The 16983-nt window shown below is 44.7% G+C and overlaps 1 protein-coding gene across 1 annotated transcript; it reads right to left on the bottom strand.

The window, feature by feature from the left end:
- Nucleotides 1-4229: 4229 nt before the first annotated feature.
- GABARAPL2 (GABA type A receptor associated protein like 2) lies at nucleotides 4230-15538 on the bottom strand. Its single transcript, XM_008523410.2, has 4 exons — nucleotides 14578-15538; nucleotides 14191-14246; nucleotides 12857-13029; nucleotides 4230-4810 (listed from the first exon to the last, which is right to left on the bottom strand). The coding sequence occupies exons 1-4, from the start codon at nucleotides 14609-14611 to the stop codon at nucleotides 4720-4722; spliced, it is 354 nt and encodes a 117-aa protein (XP_008521632.1). The 5' UTR covers nucleotides 14612-15538; the 3' UTR covers nucleotides 4230-4719.
- Nucleotides 15539-16983: the final 1445 nt, after the last annotated feature.

Raw genomic sequence — 16983 nt, 5'->3', positions numbered from 1 at the left:
CCAAGGTCATAGATATTCTAAAAAGTTCTTTCTAGATCTTAAGTTTTGCTTTTCCACATTTTAGATCTTTAATTCACCTTGAATTTATTTTATGCATGATGTGATAGAGAAATCTATTTTTTCATATGTATAACCAATTATAGAATCGTGGATTAATTAGTTCATCATTTCCCCCTTTGACTTTCATGTCATCACTGTTATATTTTAAACATGGGTCTGTTTCTGGGTTTCTGTGGTGTTCCCTTCTCTTTATTTGTCTATCTCTATGCCATATGGCACAGTCTTAATTACTTCATTACTGCTAAGACCAGTTTCCTCAGCTTGTTTTTCTTAACACTTCTTGGTTATGCTTGGCCTTTTGCTCTTCTAGATGGATTTTAGCACCAATTGTCAGATTCCACAAAAAAACCATAAAAACCTAATTGGAATGTTTATTGGAATTGCATTAAACTCACAGATTAATCTGAGGGCAATATGCATCTTTACAATATTGGTTATTCTCATCCTTGAATATATTAGTATATCTTTTTTTTTTTTTTTTTTTGCTGAGAAGATTCACCCTGCACTAATATCCATTGCCAATCTTCCTCTTTTTTTGCTTGAGGAAGATTAGCCCTGAGCTAACATCTGTGCCAGTCTTCCTCTATTTCGTATGTGGGTCACTGCCACAGCACAGCCAACAAGTGGTCTAAGTCTGCACCCAGGATCCAAACCTGCAAACCCGGGCCACTAAAGTGGAGAGTGCTGAACGTAACCACTATGCCACGGCGCCAGCCCCTATCTCTCTCTTTTTATTTAGGTCTTCTTTTATGTCCTTCAATAATGTTTTGTCATTTTCTCCATGAAGGTCTTGCATGTCTTTTTATTTTTTTATTTTTATTTATTTTTTTTTTGCTGAGGAAGATTCATCATATCTTAAATTTATTCCTATGTGCTCCTATTGAGAATGAGATCTTTTTTCCTATTACATTCCCTAATTGGTTACATCTGGTATGTAGAAACATCATCGATATTTGTAACTGATCTGGTATCCAGCAACCATGCTGAACTTTCTTATCCTAATCTTTATACAGATTCTCTTGGATTTTTCTATGTAGACTATCACTGTCTGCATACAAGTACAGTTTAGTCTTCCTTTCTGACTCTTAAGCCTCTCATTTATTGTTCCTCTCTTATTGTATTGGTTTTACGCCAGAACAATGTTGAGTAAAAGCTGTGACAGCAGACTTTTTTTTAACAGCTTTACTGAGATATAATTCACATACCATAAAGTTCAACCTTCAGACTTCCGTTTTTAGTTACTGTTTTTAATGGGAATGCCTCTAAAATTTTACCATCTAAGTAATCAATTGTCATAGTACCATTTACATTTGTTGACTGGGTCACCATTTCCCTACTGATTTGTCATGTTATCTCTGACATATGTTTTATATACAGATTTATTTCTGGGTTCTGTTCCATTAGTGAATGTATCTATCCTAATGTCAGTACCACACTGCCGTATTTCCCATAGCTTTATATAATAATGTACATATTCGCTGTAGATTTATGAATTCCCTTTATCAAGTTAAAGAAGTGCCTTTCTACTCTTAGTTTGCTAAGAGGCTTTTTAAAAATTATGAATTGGTTCTGAGTTGTTTCAGGTGCTTTTTCCTCATCTGTGAGATGATCCTATAGTTTTTCTCCTCTGTTAATTTGGTATTTTTTATTAATAGACATGATAAGCTATGTAACACCTTCTTGGGCTAAGCTCTACCTGGTCATGATTCTTTTAGTACACTGCTTATTTCCTAATATGTTATTTAGAGTTTTCCTATGTTGATAAATGAGATCTATAATTTTTCTCTCTTATAAAGTTTTCGCATTGAGATTTTATAAGTCTCAAAATGAATTTGTGATTATTTCCTCTTTCTAATCTCTGAAAACTTAAGAAAGGGTTAAGGGTCCCTTATGTAGTTTGATAAAATTCATCTGTCAAATCTTGCTAGTGTCTTTTAAGGACTAGAGTTGGGGGAGACTAGATGCTACTTTAACTTTTAAAACCTTCTTTCAGATGCTGCATTTTAAAGGCAAGATTGACAAATCCATTTTTATTGGTTGATATTACAAATAACGCTGCTTTCTTCAATCTTTTATTTTTTGGTAATAGCTGTTCCCTCCTCAGTTCCAATAATACTTTCTAATAAAGCACTTACAACACTGCTCTGTAATTATTTGTCTACGTGTTGGTTTACCACCAGACCGTAAGCGCCTACAGGATGGGGTAATGTTTTATTCATATTTGTGCCTCAGTGTCCAGCACAGTGTGAGGCACATTGTAAAAAGAAAAAACAAACATCTTGAAATGATTTCACGTTGCCAACCACGTCTTTCCTCTGAAATCTCAAGTTTGATGTCTCACTTCTGACACCCGGTAGTAGTGTGGCTGTGAGAATGACGCTACCCATCTTATCAGGGCTTTTTGAAGATTAAGTGATGATGTACCTAGCTACTGTGGTATCCGGTGAGTGCTCAACTATAAATTACTTTTAAAAGAAAGAAAAACATAGGTGGCTTCAGTGACACTTGCCTTTTGATTTTTTTCTTCTCTGTATTTCTTCTCAGTTTCATTTGTGGGTTTGTGGTTGTGACACAGAAACAAATGCCTTTGCGAAGCTAGCCCTCCTCCATTTCTGTATAATCCCATTCTGTTTCTCTGGATAAGGAGGGTTTTACCATTCATTCCCACCAGTCCCTGCCTCAGGTGGGGGCTCTTTGGTAAGTCAAGCGAGGCCAGAGTCCTCCCAGGGACTTTTAACATTGTCCTCAGAAGAAACGCTCTTCCTTCCACTGGAGTTGCTAAGCTGATGGGGACATCTTTGCTGTCACATGGGAGGAATCTGCCTGAGAATGAAGTCAACACAGAGGAAAACAAAACCAAGAGATGGAAAGAGTTTTGATGTTATCATTTCATCTCTTGTTTGTGCTATGCCTGAAGCTAGCGAACCATCCCTATTTAATAGTTAAAATAATAAATAGCTTTTTTAACTTAAGCTAGTTTCAGTTGGGTGTATGTCACTGCAAACAAGTTTCCTTGGTAACACAGAGCTTCTTCCTCCTCTTTACCTTGCTCACTCAGAGGTCAGTTTCTACCTACTTCTAGTTTGAATCTAGCAGCAAATGGGAGTACAGATTTTCTTGGGTCAGGTTTGGGAAAGACCAACAAGATGCTTATGACAAGAATGTTTCTTCTGATCCTAGTTGGGAAGCTGACATCAGTAGAGAGCTTCGACGGGTTGCTTACATAATTTGGTAAAGATAAAGCTAAAGACCTTTGTTTCTTCCCCAACAGGAAGTTTAAGACAGTCATTTTAACTACATGTTCTTGGATCACTGGGTGATACCTGGTTTCTTCATTCTCATGATCTATGTGGGGCTCTAGCCTCCAACACAGTCCATCTCAGAAAGATTTAGGAAAGTAAGCATTTCCTCTTAAATGCATTTGTGTTGTGGCAAGCCTACACATCTGTACTAATTTGTGAGAAATCATGAAACTCGTAGGCCTGAAAAAATCTAATATTGATTTTTAGGAAGAAGGGATAGGAGAGCAAAACCTTAAAGAATGCAGGGAAATATAAAGGATGTCTGTATGTAGTTATCATTCCAACACTGTCATGTAATAGTAAAAGACTGCAAACAACCCAAATGCCATTAATAGGGGACTAGATAAGTAATGATATATCCACATAGTGCAATACTATTTGGCTGTAAAAGTGAATGAAAAAGCTCTCTATGAAGTAATATGGAAAGATCACCAGGATATCCTGTTACATGAAAAAAAAGCAATATACCTATATATATATATAAAGTGTTTTCTTTGTATAAGAAAAAGGAGAAAATAAGGACACATATTCATACTTAATTGTACTTTCAAAAATAAATACTGAAAGAAAGAAGCCAGTAAAAGTAGATTCCCATAGGTGGAGGGTTAGGGTAGTCAGAAAGCAGTGGTAGGAGCAGGACTTCTCAATGTATTGATAAATGAACTATGATATGTGATATCTGAACCACGTAAATATATTAACCATTCAAAACAAAAGATTTCCCTCCTTATGACACAGGCCACTGTTCCTGTCCTATGCTGTGCTGTCATGGCCCCCACAAGCCCTCATCCTGGCCTAGCAGACATAGGAGCTACTTCTCTGACCCATCTAAAAGAAGGTGAATAAAGGACATGGTCACACTTCAAGGCCTTTATAAGAGGAAGTTTTATTGTTAATTATTTACCTTAATAGTTTCAGAAAGAAGAACAGATTAGCTCACTCCAACATGATTGGCAGTTAGCAAAATCTAGTGAAGCAAGTGTTCTGATTGCTAAGGATTTAATTTGGATGCTTTTAATACTTAGCCATCTAACACTTCAAACATAATCCAGAATAAATGCGTCATCTCCCTCCCTTTCACTTTAATACCCACCTCCCTCACTTCAATATGGAAATATCTTCATTAAATATGATTCCCAGAGGAACAAGTTCCCTGGAGAGTATAGCCATGAGGACAGTGCACAAAAAGAAAAACTCAAAATAAAAGTCTGTATGATAATTTACTAGTCTAAGGAAACAGAACCTTCCAATATATTAAGAAATGAATCCAGCTACAAATGCACCGGTAGGTCTATGTGAAGACGGCCGGCTATCGACAGACACAGGGCAGGAACGGCGCCCAGCCCAGCACTGGCCCTCAGAAGCCAAAAGTGTTCTCTCCACTGTAGGCCACATACAAGAATCCATCTTCATCTTTTTCCTTCTCGTAAAGCTGTCCCATAGTTAGGCTTGAAAAAGAAAAACAAAACACAACATTGAGAATTGGGTTTGGTTACTGAGTCTAGGTGTTGAAAGATGGCTTGAGGATAAGGAACTTGACTACTTAAACTAGCTACTCTCTACCACACTTTTGGTGGTAGGTGGTAAAAGTAATTCAGATCTCAGTACCTGCTGTGTGCCTACAATCCTGTTTTAAAGAAGGGAGATGGAGCCACAAAACATTAAGATAAATTAGGGCTCTGGGAATCAGTAAATAAGACTGGAATCAAGTCTCCATCCTCCTGTCCCAAGGCAAGGCCATCCGACTCACCCTCACACCAAATAAATCCTTCAGAGGCCAACACTAGCTCCTTGAGTGGGCTTGGCTTCTTAGTACTGGTTAGTACGTTCAGAATGCCAAGGGAAGGGAAAAAAACTGGGCAAAATTAAGAGCCTAAGAGGCCAAACCCAGTGTGGGTGGAGGACCACGGAAAGGAAGAGTACATGGGACTCTCTTCCCTTCAGGCTGGTTTATGTGAAGATGGATAATTTGTGCCTAACATGATAAAGTACAGTGGTTCATTCTTGTGGAAGCTTCCCCGCCAAAAAACCTGTGCCCCGCAGATCTGCATCAGCGTCATCACAGAGAAATGATTTTCCTCACACATAATGCAAAAAGCTCTCACACTGTATCTGGGAGCCAAGGAAGCCCTGCCCAACCCTCCTAAGAACCCTCCAGAAATAGATACTGCTCAAACTAAACATGTGTGGGTGGGAAAGCTGGCTTTCCCTAAGCCATAAAACAGACTCAGGAGAGGAGACCTAATCTAGTTCTCTGCCATGAAACTGAGCTGTACTGGCTCCAGAGCAAGACTAGTAACACCTGGAACCTGAGGCAAGCTCTGGCCACGTGACTGGACTATTTGAGATGAGCAAGAGGTGCAGACGTGCTAAATGTCAGTCATGCATGGTGGGGTCAACCAGAACCAGCAGTAAAGCAGCGGTCTGAGAGCTTGCTCGAGACATCAGAGGTCACTAGCCTGGAGAGGTCACAAGAGATAATTAAATGCAGGATTCAGTAAAACAAGGGCTGGTGGGATACATAAAGAGGGTCCAGGGCCTCAAGCTGGTGAAGCAACGATTGCCCCACACTGCTGCTTTGCTCCTGGCAGACTCAGTGGGACGTCCATGTAAACAGCGATACAGGGCACATTTATAAAGGGAGAATTTTTTCCTTTCCTATTCTTCTTGCCCCATTTGCAAGCTTAGCCGGGTTGGCTGTGTGGGTAGATGAGAATTATTTGAGTAACAACGTGGGGGTGGATGAGTATGAATACAAAATGGCCTGTCATCAGCATCTGGTACAATACAACAGTGCTCCCTGTGAGGATCTCTTAACCTGGAATTTGTAAAATAAGGACTCCCTGGAACAGCAGTGTCCAGAAATGTCCTGTATTTTTGCTGCCCAATACAGTAGCCACTAGCTACATTCAGCACTGAAAGTGTGGCTTGTCTGAATTGGGATGTGCTGTAAGTGTAAAACACACACAAGATTTCAGACTTAGTATGATAAAAAAGGATGGAAAATATCTTAATTTTGATTACATGTTGAAATGATGACATTTGATGTACTGGATAAATAAAATATATTATTAAATTAATTTCACCTCTTTTTTAATGCACCTGCTAGAAAACCTAAAATTACATACGTGGCTCACATGCCCTTTCTATTGACAGCACTGCCCTGGAACATGTGAGCATTTGGGGGGCAGTGGGTAGGGGGAAGAACCCCTCCTCATGAGAACACCTGGAGTGTTGAGTCTCAACCTCAGCTGCACTTGAGAAACACTGAGAAGCTTTACAAACATCTCCCCGCCCAAGCCCCACCCTACCATCAGAATTTCTGGAGGTAGGACCCAGGCACCAGTATGTTTTAAAATGCCCAAGATGACTCCAGGTGCACCCAGGTTGAGAAATAGTCCCTCTGCCAGAGGAAGAAAGATGCTTCGGTTTTTTTTTTTTTGGAGATGCTTATTTTTAAGAGCCATGTGATGGGGAAGTAGAGTGACTCACAAGCCAGGAGGTGGAGTGAGAAGCCAGCAGGGAGCAAAGGGCTTGAACAAGCAGCCGAGTCTCTCAAAAAGACTTTTACCCTGGTGGCTGGGAATGCCTGGAGGAACCTGCTCTTCTCTGCAATTCCTCAGAATGAGGCTAAGCGGAAAACAGCTTCAGCTATTGCCACAACTCTCTCTGCCCCTCTTGGTCCAAGTATGCAGGGTGACCTTGATGAGACCTGTCCTACCATCTCCCCACTACCATTACCAAAGGATTTAGACGCAGAAGTAGCAGACATTGTGTGCAATTCAAAGGCAGCCACCCCTTGGTGCCTATGTCACATTTGGTTCCACCTGACAGATTAAGTTCTGCTCTTTTCCTAGCAAGTTAGAAGCCCTAGTACAATGACTCTAAATTCCACTCTGAATTAGAAATATTTGAGTTTTATAAACATGAGTGGCCCACTTGAGACTCTCGTATGCCGTCTATAGTGAACAAAAACCAGTGGAACCACTACTGTCCGAGGCAGGCTCTGAGACTTAGAGGTGGGGCCAGGGGCCATAATCACGTACCTTTCTGTCTTTTGACTCCACTCTTTTTTTTTTAACGGTTTGTTTTTTGTGGGTTTTTTTTGGTGAGGAAGATTGGCCCTGGGCGAACATCTGTTGCCAATCTTCCTCCCGCCCCCCCACCCCCGACCTAAAGCCCCACTAGATAGTTGTATATCCTAGTTGTAAGTCATTCTAGTTCTTCTATGTGGGATGCCACCACAGCATGGCTTGAGGAGTGGTGTGTAGGTCCACACCTGGGATCCAAACTGGCAAACCCCAGACCGCCAAAGCGGAGCACACAAACTTAACCACTCAGCCACAGGGCCGGCCCCTCCATTGTCTTTTAAGTAAAACTTGGGTTATATAAATTTGTTTAAACAGTGCCCTAGCAGCTATAAAGGAAAAGTTCTAATTCTAATAGCAAACACATGGCAAGCACTATTCTAACTGCATTACATATATTAACTCTTTATCCTCACAACAATCTTATGAGGCAGGTACTATCATATCCATAGTTCATAGATAATAAAAGTGAGGCACAGGTGGTTAAATAATTCACCCCAGGTCACAAAGCTGGAGACATTCTTAACACCAAGCTGTGCTACCTCCAAGTGAATACACTGCTAGGTCTGTTCTAATGAGCTGATGTCAGCGTCCTTGTACCTTCTTCAGCAATCTCCCTTAGAACAGGGCTTCTCACATACACAAATGTGCATACCGACTCACCTGGACAGCCTGTTCGAGCGCCTGTTTGGATTCAGGGGGTCAGGGTGGGGCCTGAGAGTCTACATTTCTAACAAGCTCCCAGCTGCGGCCACTGCTGCCAGCCTCTGCATCACACGTCAAGGAGCCAGGTCTTAGCACTCTCTCATTCACATCCTGTAATGTGACGACTGGATGGCTGTGCCTCATAACTTTAAGAGTCCTCTCACTGTTCTCCTTTTCTGTCACACAGCCTCGCGTGGAAACTATTTAGTTGGCAGCAGCACTGTGTCCTTATACTCAGGCTACCGCTTGGGCAGGAACTTGAAAACTGATAAGGCTCAACTCTGGGACTACAAGCTCCATTCAGCAGCCTGTGATGGAATGCCTGATTTCGAGGCTTTCCTGGGTGCCACGAAAGAAAACTGGCACATCTACAGCACTTGTGAGATCAGGCTGCACTCATACAGAGTTACAACTACTTGCCCTAGAGCCAAAAAGAGCTGAGCCACAAATACAGTTTAAAAAGAAATTTTTTTTTGGTCCCATTAAAAGAATGGTCAAGGGGCCGGCCGGTGGCACAGCGGTTAAGTGTGCACGTTCCACTTCTCGGCAGCCTGCGGTTCACCAGTTCAGTCGCAGGTGCCGACATGGCACCGCTTGGCACACCATGCTGTGGTAGGCATCCCACATATAAAGTAGAGGAAGATGGACACGGATATTAGCTCAGGGCAAGGCTTCCTCAGCAAAAAGAGGAGGACTGGCAGTAGTTAGCTCAGGGCTAATCTTCCTCCAAAAAAAAAAAAGAATGGTCAAGTGGAAGTGCAGAGAGAAAACGTGACCCTAGTCAGCAGGCAGTCTCCAGCAGAAAGCTAGTATGTCAGTTTAGAACAAATTCCATAAGCCTCTGAGAAGATGAGCTTCCCTCTCAGAATTCACAGATGCCTGAGCCACACAGCGCTAGGCAGGCCACCGCTGCAATGCCTGAGGATCCTAATGCACAGAGGCAGCTCTGCTGGGTCTGTCAGGCTAAGCTGCACGGGCTGCTGGATGGACTGACAACTCGCAGGCAGCACTGTAACTCCAAGGCTTCCTGCCTAAGTTACTGGCTGCAGGAGACACCCAGAGAGGACCTCCAGTCCCTGTTACTAATGCACACCATTGTGGCACCAAGTATTACATGCACTCATCCAAGTACCAGGGGTACCAGGGTATTGCCACCTTCTAAGCTCTGAGTCTGACAAGGAAAGAAATGGGAAAAGCCAATGTTAGATTCTGGCCATGGAACCAATCTAAGGTGGAGTGCAGCTGGTGTACTGAGTGAAATGAACCTAAACTGCCCCCTAAAACTCTGTCCCCCACCCCTCCGTTCAAGGTCACATGTATCCAGACCAACTAACCAATAATAAAGGCAAGTTTCAGAAGGATCCACATCCAGGAACAGCCATGCTACTGACGACAAATAGTAGTTTTAAGCTACTGAACAGCCTATGAATTGAGGGAGGCTGACCTAGAACCGTGTGGATGCCCAATCCCTACAGAACCTCCTCTTGGCCCCCAAACAAGGACAGGTGGTGGAGGCTGTGGGATCCAGCCTGGCTCATGAACTGGCTGGACTGATGGGCACACCTGGCCTCCCATCTGCTTTGGGTGCTTCCACTGGACCTGGATTTCTCTCTTTTCCAGCAGGGGAGGTGGAGTGAGCTGGGAGGACAATGGCCACTGCTGTAGGTCCAGTAAAGGCACTGGCCTCGAAGTGAAGGTTAATATGGCCCTGAAGGCTCCTCAAGATTCTAAAAAATAAAAATTAACTACTGCCTCTTCCTTGTATCAGATTGTTCTCTAATATAAATACTCTATTCTACTGCTGAAATAAACCCTGTTCTTGAAGTGTTTACCCAGAAATGATCAAGAGTGCTTAATTTAAGCACATTTCTAAATAAGGTTTGAATGGACTATAAGACATCATAACTTCCCTTCACCTTGTACCTCTTTAAGATCCAGAAGCAACACCATAACACCAGAATCTTAAACAGTACAGGTTTCCCAAGGTAACATTCCCAAATTATAACATCTTAGAGACAGTTCATTTAATAATATACTCCTATTTCTATTTTAAAGGGGGGATTAACAAGAGTCTTGTCTGTGTTCTAAACAAAGACCACAAGGTAGACACCATTGCCAGGTCTGGGTTCCCCTCTAAAGCCGTGACTGGGAAACCTGTACAGTGACGTTCCCTCTCAAGTCCTGCCTGCACCAAGGCATAGTTCTTTTGTTTTGGCCTGATTCTAGATGCAGAAACCTGGGCAGAGAATTCAGCTTTCCAATGCTAAATAAGAAAAGGCAGTTGAGATTCTCTCCCTGTTTAACAAAACAGAACTCGGAATTTAGGAAGTAAAACACTTAGGGACTTGCCTGTCTCTATTTCTAGAATCAATATTTAATACCAAGTACTCTAAACAATAATCACGACATTTTACATGGTGATCACCTGTGTTCCAGAACACTTCCCAAAGTTCTGTTCCAAGGCAGGAATAAATGAAGTTACTTCTGCTCAGCCTCAAGCATAAACAATTCCTGTTAGGGATAGGGGAGGGCTCCTACAGGCCTGGATTCATCCGTTCTCAAGTGATTTCCCCAGCCACCTTCCGAAGGCTGCAAGCACTGGCTGAAGGTTAAGGGCAGCCCTGCGATTCCCTGAGGAGGCTGGAAAAAGCTGAGGAAGAGACTGCTAAACTGCCTTGAGGAGGAGATGGTGAAGCTGAGTCACACACCAGCTTCAGGAAGGAGACCCTGTAGCAATTCTGTTTGTGCTCTCAGGTGATTAGTATTTGCATAAAACCTCATGATGTCACATGCCTCTTTTGTTTATAAACAAATTTGTTTTCAAGAATCAAACCCCAAACAAAGAAGTGCTGCATTAACTGTGGGGCAGGAAGTCATTAACTGGGGCCAAAGGCACGGAGAGCCTGAGCAGAGGGGCCCTAGTTAGTGACTCTAAAATCCTGACTCGGGTCACTGGTGTAATCTGCTTTAGAGCAGATTCTTACCAGGTTGGAAAGGCAAATGGGACTTGGAAAGAAAATGGCCCTGATGCAGCTTCTGCTGCCCTGAGAATCACTTTTCATTTCCAATTCTATTTATATCTCAGGGATAACGGAGGGAGGGGGCAGTTCCTAAAATCTGCAGCCATTTTAATTGCTAGATTAACGTGGAGCCATCAGAGTAATTTTAATGTCTTCAGAAGCCTGACTCCTTTCCTGCAAGAAGCATCAGAGGATCAGAATCGAGGAAAATAAACTCAATGCCATAGGTCCTAGTCATCTACTTCCTCTCACTACGAAGTCACCTCCAGGAAGCAGGAAACACACGGTCACGAAGGCTCTGCATAAGTTGCAGGTGGTATGAGTGAAGATTTACCTCCCATACCACCATAAGGGAAGTCACAAGTGACCACAGAGGCCCAGGGCTTCCGCCCCCAGTGAAGACTGCACCCAGTACCACACTGCCTGGACGCCTGGGAAGGAAAGGTGGAAGAGCCCAACCGGGTGACGGGATCACCTCTGACAACACCGCAGCTTCCTGAGATATAGCTGTGGCAGACCAACGGCACCCAGCAGGCAGGGCCTGGCCTGTCTCCTCAGGCAAGACATTGGCCTTAGGGAGGAACCTTCCATCTCTCCCCTATCCTGCTTCTCTGCTAAACACTAGGCAATGGAGGTGGTGGACGGTGGGAGACAGAAAACCAGACCACAAATATAGCCAGAGTTTTCCTCCTATTGCAGGAAAAGGACTGAAATTTGGCTTAGGCCTCGTTGGAGCTTTTAAGCATTTTCAAAAGGAATATATTTTGGTGACATTGGGCTAGTTCCCAGGGCTTCTGAAAGCCTTAGCTTTTAGAAGTACTACCTTTGGGGGGTAACAAATGAAACTTAGTTTTGGTCACCAAGATGAGATGCAGTCAAGAACGCACACTCAGGGGAGAGGGGTCAGCATCTGGCTCAGGGCCTAGAAGTCCTCAATCAGTAACAGCAAAGGACTGACCAGGGATTTAGACTGAGCCAGTCCATTTTCCTCTTTTCACAGGGGACTAAAGCTGGGCTGTCACCTCTACAGAAGAAGAGAATTGTAACGCTTCTGCCTAGATTCAGGCCCCAAGTTATCCCAAAGATTGCTTCCAGGCAGGACAACAGCTGGAGCAAAGGGCAGTTACTCTGCCAGTCAGAGCAGGTGGTGCCAAGGGAGATGTAAGTCTGTAAAGGGACCTCGGAGCCTTTGCTGGACAGCAGCCATTTTAGCATACATGAGGATCGGGCAGCTACAGACCCTCGCGGAGGCACAGAGCTCAGTGAGTTAGGAGAGCAAGCAGACAAGGTGATTAACTGAAGCTGAGCTACAGCACGGCCCAGAAGCTCCTGGTGGAGGATGACAGGTCTTATTATATGAATCATTTGGAGAAAACTTCATTTCAGCCTTTAGTTTGACTGATGGCTTAAGCCTAAATAAGTCCTCAACTCTTTTAAAGGATTCTTCAGGGGTCTGAGGCTGGATTTCATTTTTTTTTTTAAATCCAGACGTTGTTCAATTTTCTTAACCCAAAGTACACTCCCACATATCGTAACCTTTTCTTATTTTCCTTGAGCTCCTGATGTCAGGGAGCACAAAATCCAGATTTCCAGTGAGGACCTCTAAGAGTTTTCAGACCTCCAAAGCTTTGAGTTCTGTAAGCAGCCAAGCAGATAGCCAATACCAGTGAACATCTCTCACCTGGACTGTGGGACTGTCTTATCCACAAACAGGAAGATTGCCTTTTCAGAAGGAAGCTGGATCCTTTTCCTGATGATCCACATGAACTGAGCCACAGTGATGTCAGATGGAACTAGATACTTCCGTTTGTCAATGTCAACAATTTGAGAGCCTGAGACTTTTTCCACAATCACCTGGGAAAGCAAAGAGAGGTCAGGACTGGATTTCTAATGTGCAGCTCTGGCCTCGCATTGTTGGGGAGCTGATGAACAGTGTGTGGGCAATGAGGTGGGTGGGAAACTGCATAACATGAGAAAATATGCCCCTGACTTAATAAACCACACACTCTGGAGGCTAAGAACTGATATAAATGTCTTCTAGGGAAACGGTAAATGCTTTTCTGTGGTCAATTATTATATTTCTCATCCCTGATCTCAGCATGCATAAGAGAAACACAGCCCTTACTAGAAAGCTTTTCAACATTTTGTCAGGGGCAGACCGGAGAATATCTGACGAGAGTCTCATCTACTGCCTGTTACTCCAGGACCCCAGAATGGATCTGCATTCACACTACAGAGGAATTAAGATCCCAAGGAACACAGGAAATGAAAATGGATGGACTAATGGGAATGACTGGCAATCCCTGCCAGCCAAGAACCAAGCTCTTCATTTGGCCTGTTGCTTCTCTCTGAACTAGGTTTTGAATGTGTCCCTCCTGCCCCCTCCCCAAAGGAATTGTTCACAAGCAATAAGCTACAATACCAGGCCTGCATGTTGTTTAAAAATCAATAAGGATTACAGAAACTATCTCCCCTATCACAGTAGAAATACAGGATCATATTTATTATTAATTAAAGGGAAACCACGGAAGAAGGGGTTTTCAGCCGTTTTTCAGATTTTTTTTGACCAGGAAAGGATAACAGGGTCAGAGTGAGGAAAGGGAGCTAGAAATCAGGTAAAGATGGAGGCTCAAAGTTAAAGATGAATGTCCTGAGACTAAAGTACCACTTCTAAGGCCAAAGTGACAGTCTCCCTCCACCACCGTTCCCAAAAGTGGCGGTGACCTGTTGCCCTGTCCTAGAACATCGTTCCTTACGTAATTGGCGAGGGAGCCCAGAGGCTGCAGACAACTCGGTGGCCTAGATCGGGAGATTCAGCACTGAGGCACCCCGAAGAGCACCAGCTCGAACCCCTCACGCCCTGGCCCCCGGACGGCCCCTAACCCTGTCTGGCCCGTCTGCTACTATAACTGGGACGGAAACTCTAATTGTCAACTGTTGAATGGCTTGGGGCCCTATAACGAGTCCTAGACGATAGGGGTGACAGCGAGGTGAGGGGGCGGGGAGTCCACTCACCGGAACCCGGTCAGGATATTTCGCCCGGATCTTCGCAGATTCCACGCATCTGTGTTCTGTGGGAGAAACACACGGGGCTGACGGTCGCGCCTGCCCGCGGGCTGGTTCCCGAGGCCCCGGACCTCCTCCCCCCGCGACCTGCGCACGCCACGGGCTCCGGTTCGGAAGTCCTGGCGGCCTCGGTCCTCGGTCCCCTGGCTCCTGGCAGAGCCTGCGGATGGCGGCACGAGGTCCGTGGGCAGCTGCCTCGGGGGCTGGGACCTCGGCCACCCGAGCCCAGAGCGCGCGGCATCCACCCTGCCGGGCCCAGCCCAGGGCGGCCTGAGTGGGGGAGGGGGCTCACCGCCGCCCCAGTGCCCACGGCCCCGCCAGGGGCCAAGCGCTTACCCAGCGAGTGGTCCTCCTTGAACATCCACTTCATGGCGGCGGCGGGGAAGGGACGCAGCCGGCTCTCGGAGCCGCGGAGCTCAGAGCACCAACTACAACAACAACGACAGCGGCGGCGGCGGCGGCGACTACACGACAGGCGGGACTTCCGGCCCCCGGAGCCTAGCAACCGGCCGGGGGCGGGGCTTCCGGCTCCACTTGCCCCTACGCTGCGCCAAGGGGCGGGGCCGCACGCAAGGGGTCGCGGCGAGGGGCCGTCCGGGTAGTGGGGGTGGTGACGTTGGCGACGTGGGCATCTGTGAGCTATGTTGGGCACTGGGGAGGAGACATTCGGGAACTTGGGGACTCAGTGGACGTTGGTAATGGGGAGTTTGAGGGTCTGGCTGCGGATTGGACTTTTATAGAGGGCTGTTCATGAGGGAAGTCTGGGGCGTTGATGACAAGAGGGGGCTTTTGGCGGTATGAATAACAGAAGAGGGGTTTCTGGTGGTTGGTGATAGCAGGGGGAGTCTGTTTAGGGCGTTGACGCTTTGGAGAGTATTGTTTCGTGTGGTAACAGGTTGTGGGCTCAGTACGGGGGTGGGGGGTGATTAGTTTTGGGGGACTGTGTGGGGAGGTACTGATGACAACCCGGGGTTCAGTATTGGGGACAGCCATAATAGGTTGCCTCGGACCTAAAAATTGAATTTAAACAAAACCCATTTCCTCCCTTTACCCATAAATAAATGTTTGAATAAACATTTAAGAAAAAGTATCACAAATATGCATTTGAGGAGTGTTACATCACACTGATCACAAAGAGACCCCTTAAGCTTAACTGGCTGAGGAGTTAGAGGTGACTATCAGGCTCGGAGAATTCCCGAGAGCTGGTCATGAGACGGGCTTCTTTGGCAGTCAGCGGAGGGTTCAGCAATCCCAGCCCAGACTGTGTGTGTGTGTCACCTGCCTGAGCATATGCTGTGAGGTTCTCCAGTGATGTCATTCCTTTATTCCTAGCAGAGTCATCAGGGCGGTCTGCTCTGGGTCACCATCTGTTTATGAGCTGGTAAATATGTAACAAGAATATTTACTTAATTGGGCACGTGATCCTTGCCACGTGCTTGTAATTCTGATGCAGCTGAAAGACCTGTATGTTTGAACATTGTCATTCATCATTTCCTGCAGTTGAAATTCCTGATGGATGCTGTGGAATCTCGCTTCATTCTAAAAGTATTTTTGTTGTTTTAAGATTGTGTATCTGAGCAACCAAAATAGGTTTTTATTTGCTTGTTTGTTTGTTTGTTTTTAAAGATTTTGTTTTTCCTTTTTCTCCCCAAAGCCCCCTGGTACATAGTTGTGTATTTTTAGTTGTGAGTCCTTCTAGTTGTGGCATGTGGGATGCCACCTCAGCATGGCTTTATGAGCGGTGCCATGTCCACACCCAGATCCGAACTGGCGAAGCCCTGGGCCGCCAAGGCAGAGCACACGAACCCAACCACTTGGCCACGGGGCCGGCCCCTGCTTGCTTGTTTTTAATGAAGTGAAAAATCCTTTGAATTTTATACCTAGAAGTTATTGCTGTTGCTTATAAGAGCACCGTTCTAGGTGTTGGGGAAAAGCAGTGAACAGAACAGACAACACCTCTGCTGTCATGGACTTGCATTCTAGTGGAACAAGGCAGAAAATAAATATGTCAGGTAGTGATAGGTGCTGTTTAGGAAAATAAAGCAGGGCTGGAGACTAGAGGGTGATGGTGGGATAGAATGCTAATTAGATAAAGTGGTTGGCATATTCTAGGAACAAGAAGGCTCCCCTTGTGGCCGGAGGTGAGTAAACAAGGAGGAATGTGTTAGGAGATGAGATCAAAGAGATCTAGAACAAAACTGTGTTGAGCTTTGAATTTCATCTGAAGAACTTTGGATTTTATTTAGAATGAGATGAGAAGTCGGGAGAGTTTTAAACAGAGGTGTGACATGATATAACTTTGGTTTTTAAGTGATCAGGCTAGCTTTTGTGTAGGCAGTAGACTATAAGGGGTTGAGGATGGAAGCAAGGGAAACAGTTAAGAGCCTATTATGATAATCCAGGTGGAAGATAATGTTGGCTTAAACTAAGATGGTGTCCGTGGAAGCAGTGGGAAACAGTTGTATTCTAGATATATTTTGAAAGGAAGGCCAACAAAATCTGCTGATAGATTGGATATGAGGGGTGAGGGACAAGTCAAGTCAAGGTTTTTGGAGAGATGGAATTGCCATTTACTAAAATAGAGTGGAGCTAGCTTAGGAGGGTGAGAATCAAGGGTTTGGTTTTGGATATATTAAGTAGGAGATGCTCAAGAGACACACCCAAGTGTGTGTCTCTTGTGAAGATGTAGAGTAGGTTAATGAATCCATGAGTTTTAAATTCAGGAGAGAAATACTTAAGCTA

This window comes from Equus przewalskii, chromosome 3 (genome assembly GCF_037783145.1).
Source record: "Equus przewalskii isolate Varuska chromosome 3, EquPr2, whole genome shotgun sequence".
NCBI classification, from domain to species: Eukaryota; Metazoa; Chordata; class Mammalia; order Perissodactyla; family Equidae; genus Equus; species Equus przewalskii.
The sequence above is the reverse complement of the archived record's forward strand: the minus strand, read 5'-3'. Positions and strand labels throughout refer to the sequence as shown.

Coding starts and splice junctions, on each gene's coding strand:
- GABARAPL2 (XM_008523410.2), bottom strand. CDS start 14,611: ATGAAGTGGATGTTCAAGGAGGACCACTCGCTGG. Junction 14,247..14,577: donor CAAGGAGGACCACTCGCTGG/GTAAGCGCTTGG, acceptor TTTCTCCCACAG/AACACAGATGCGTGGAATCT. Junction 4,811..12,856: donor AAGACAGTCCCACAGTCCAG/GTGAGAGATGTT, acceptor TTCTTTTTCAAG/CCTAACTATGGGACAGCTTT.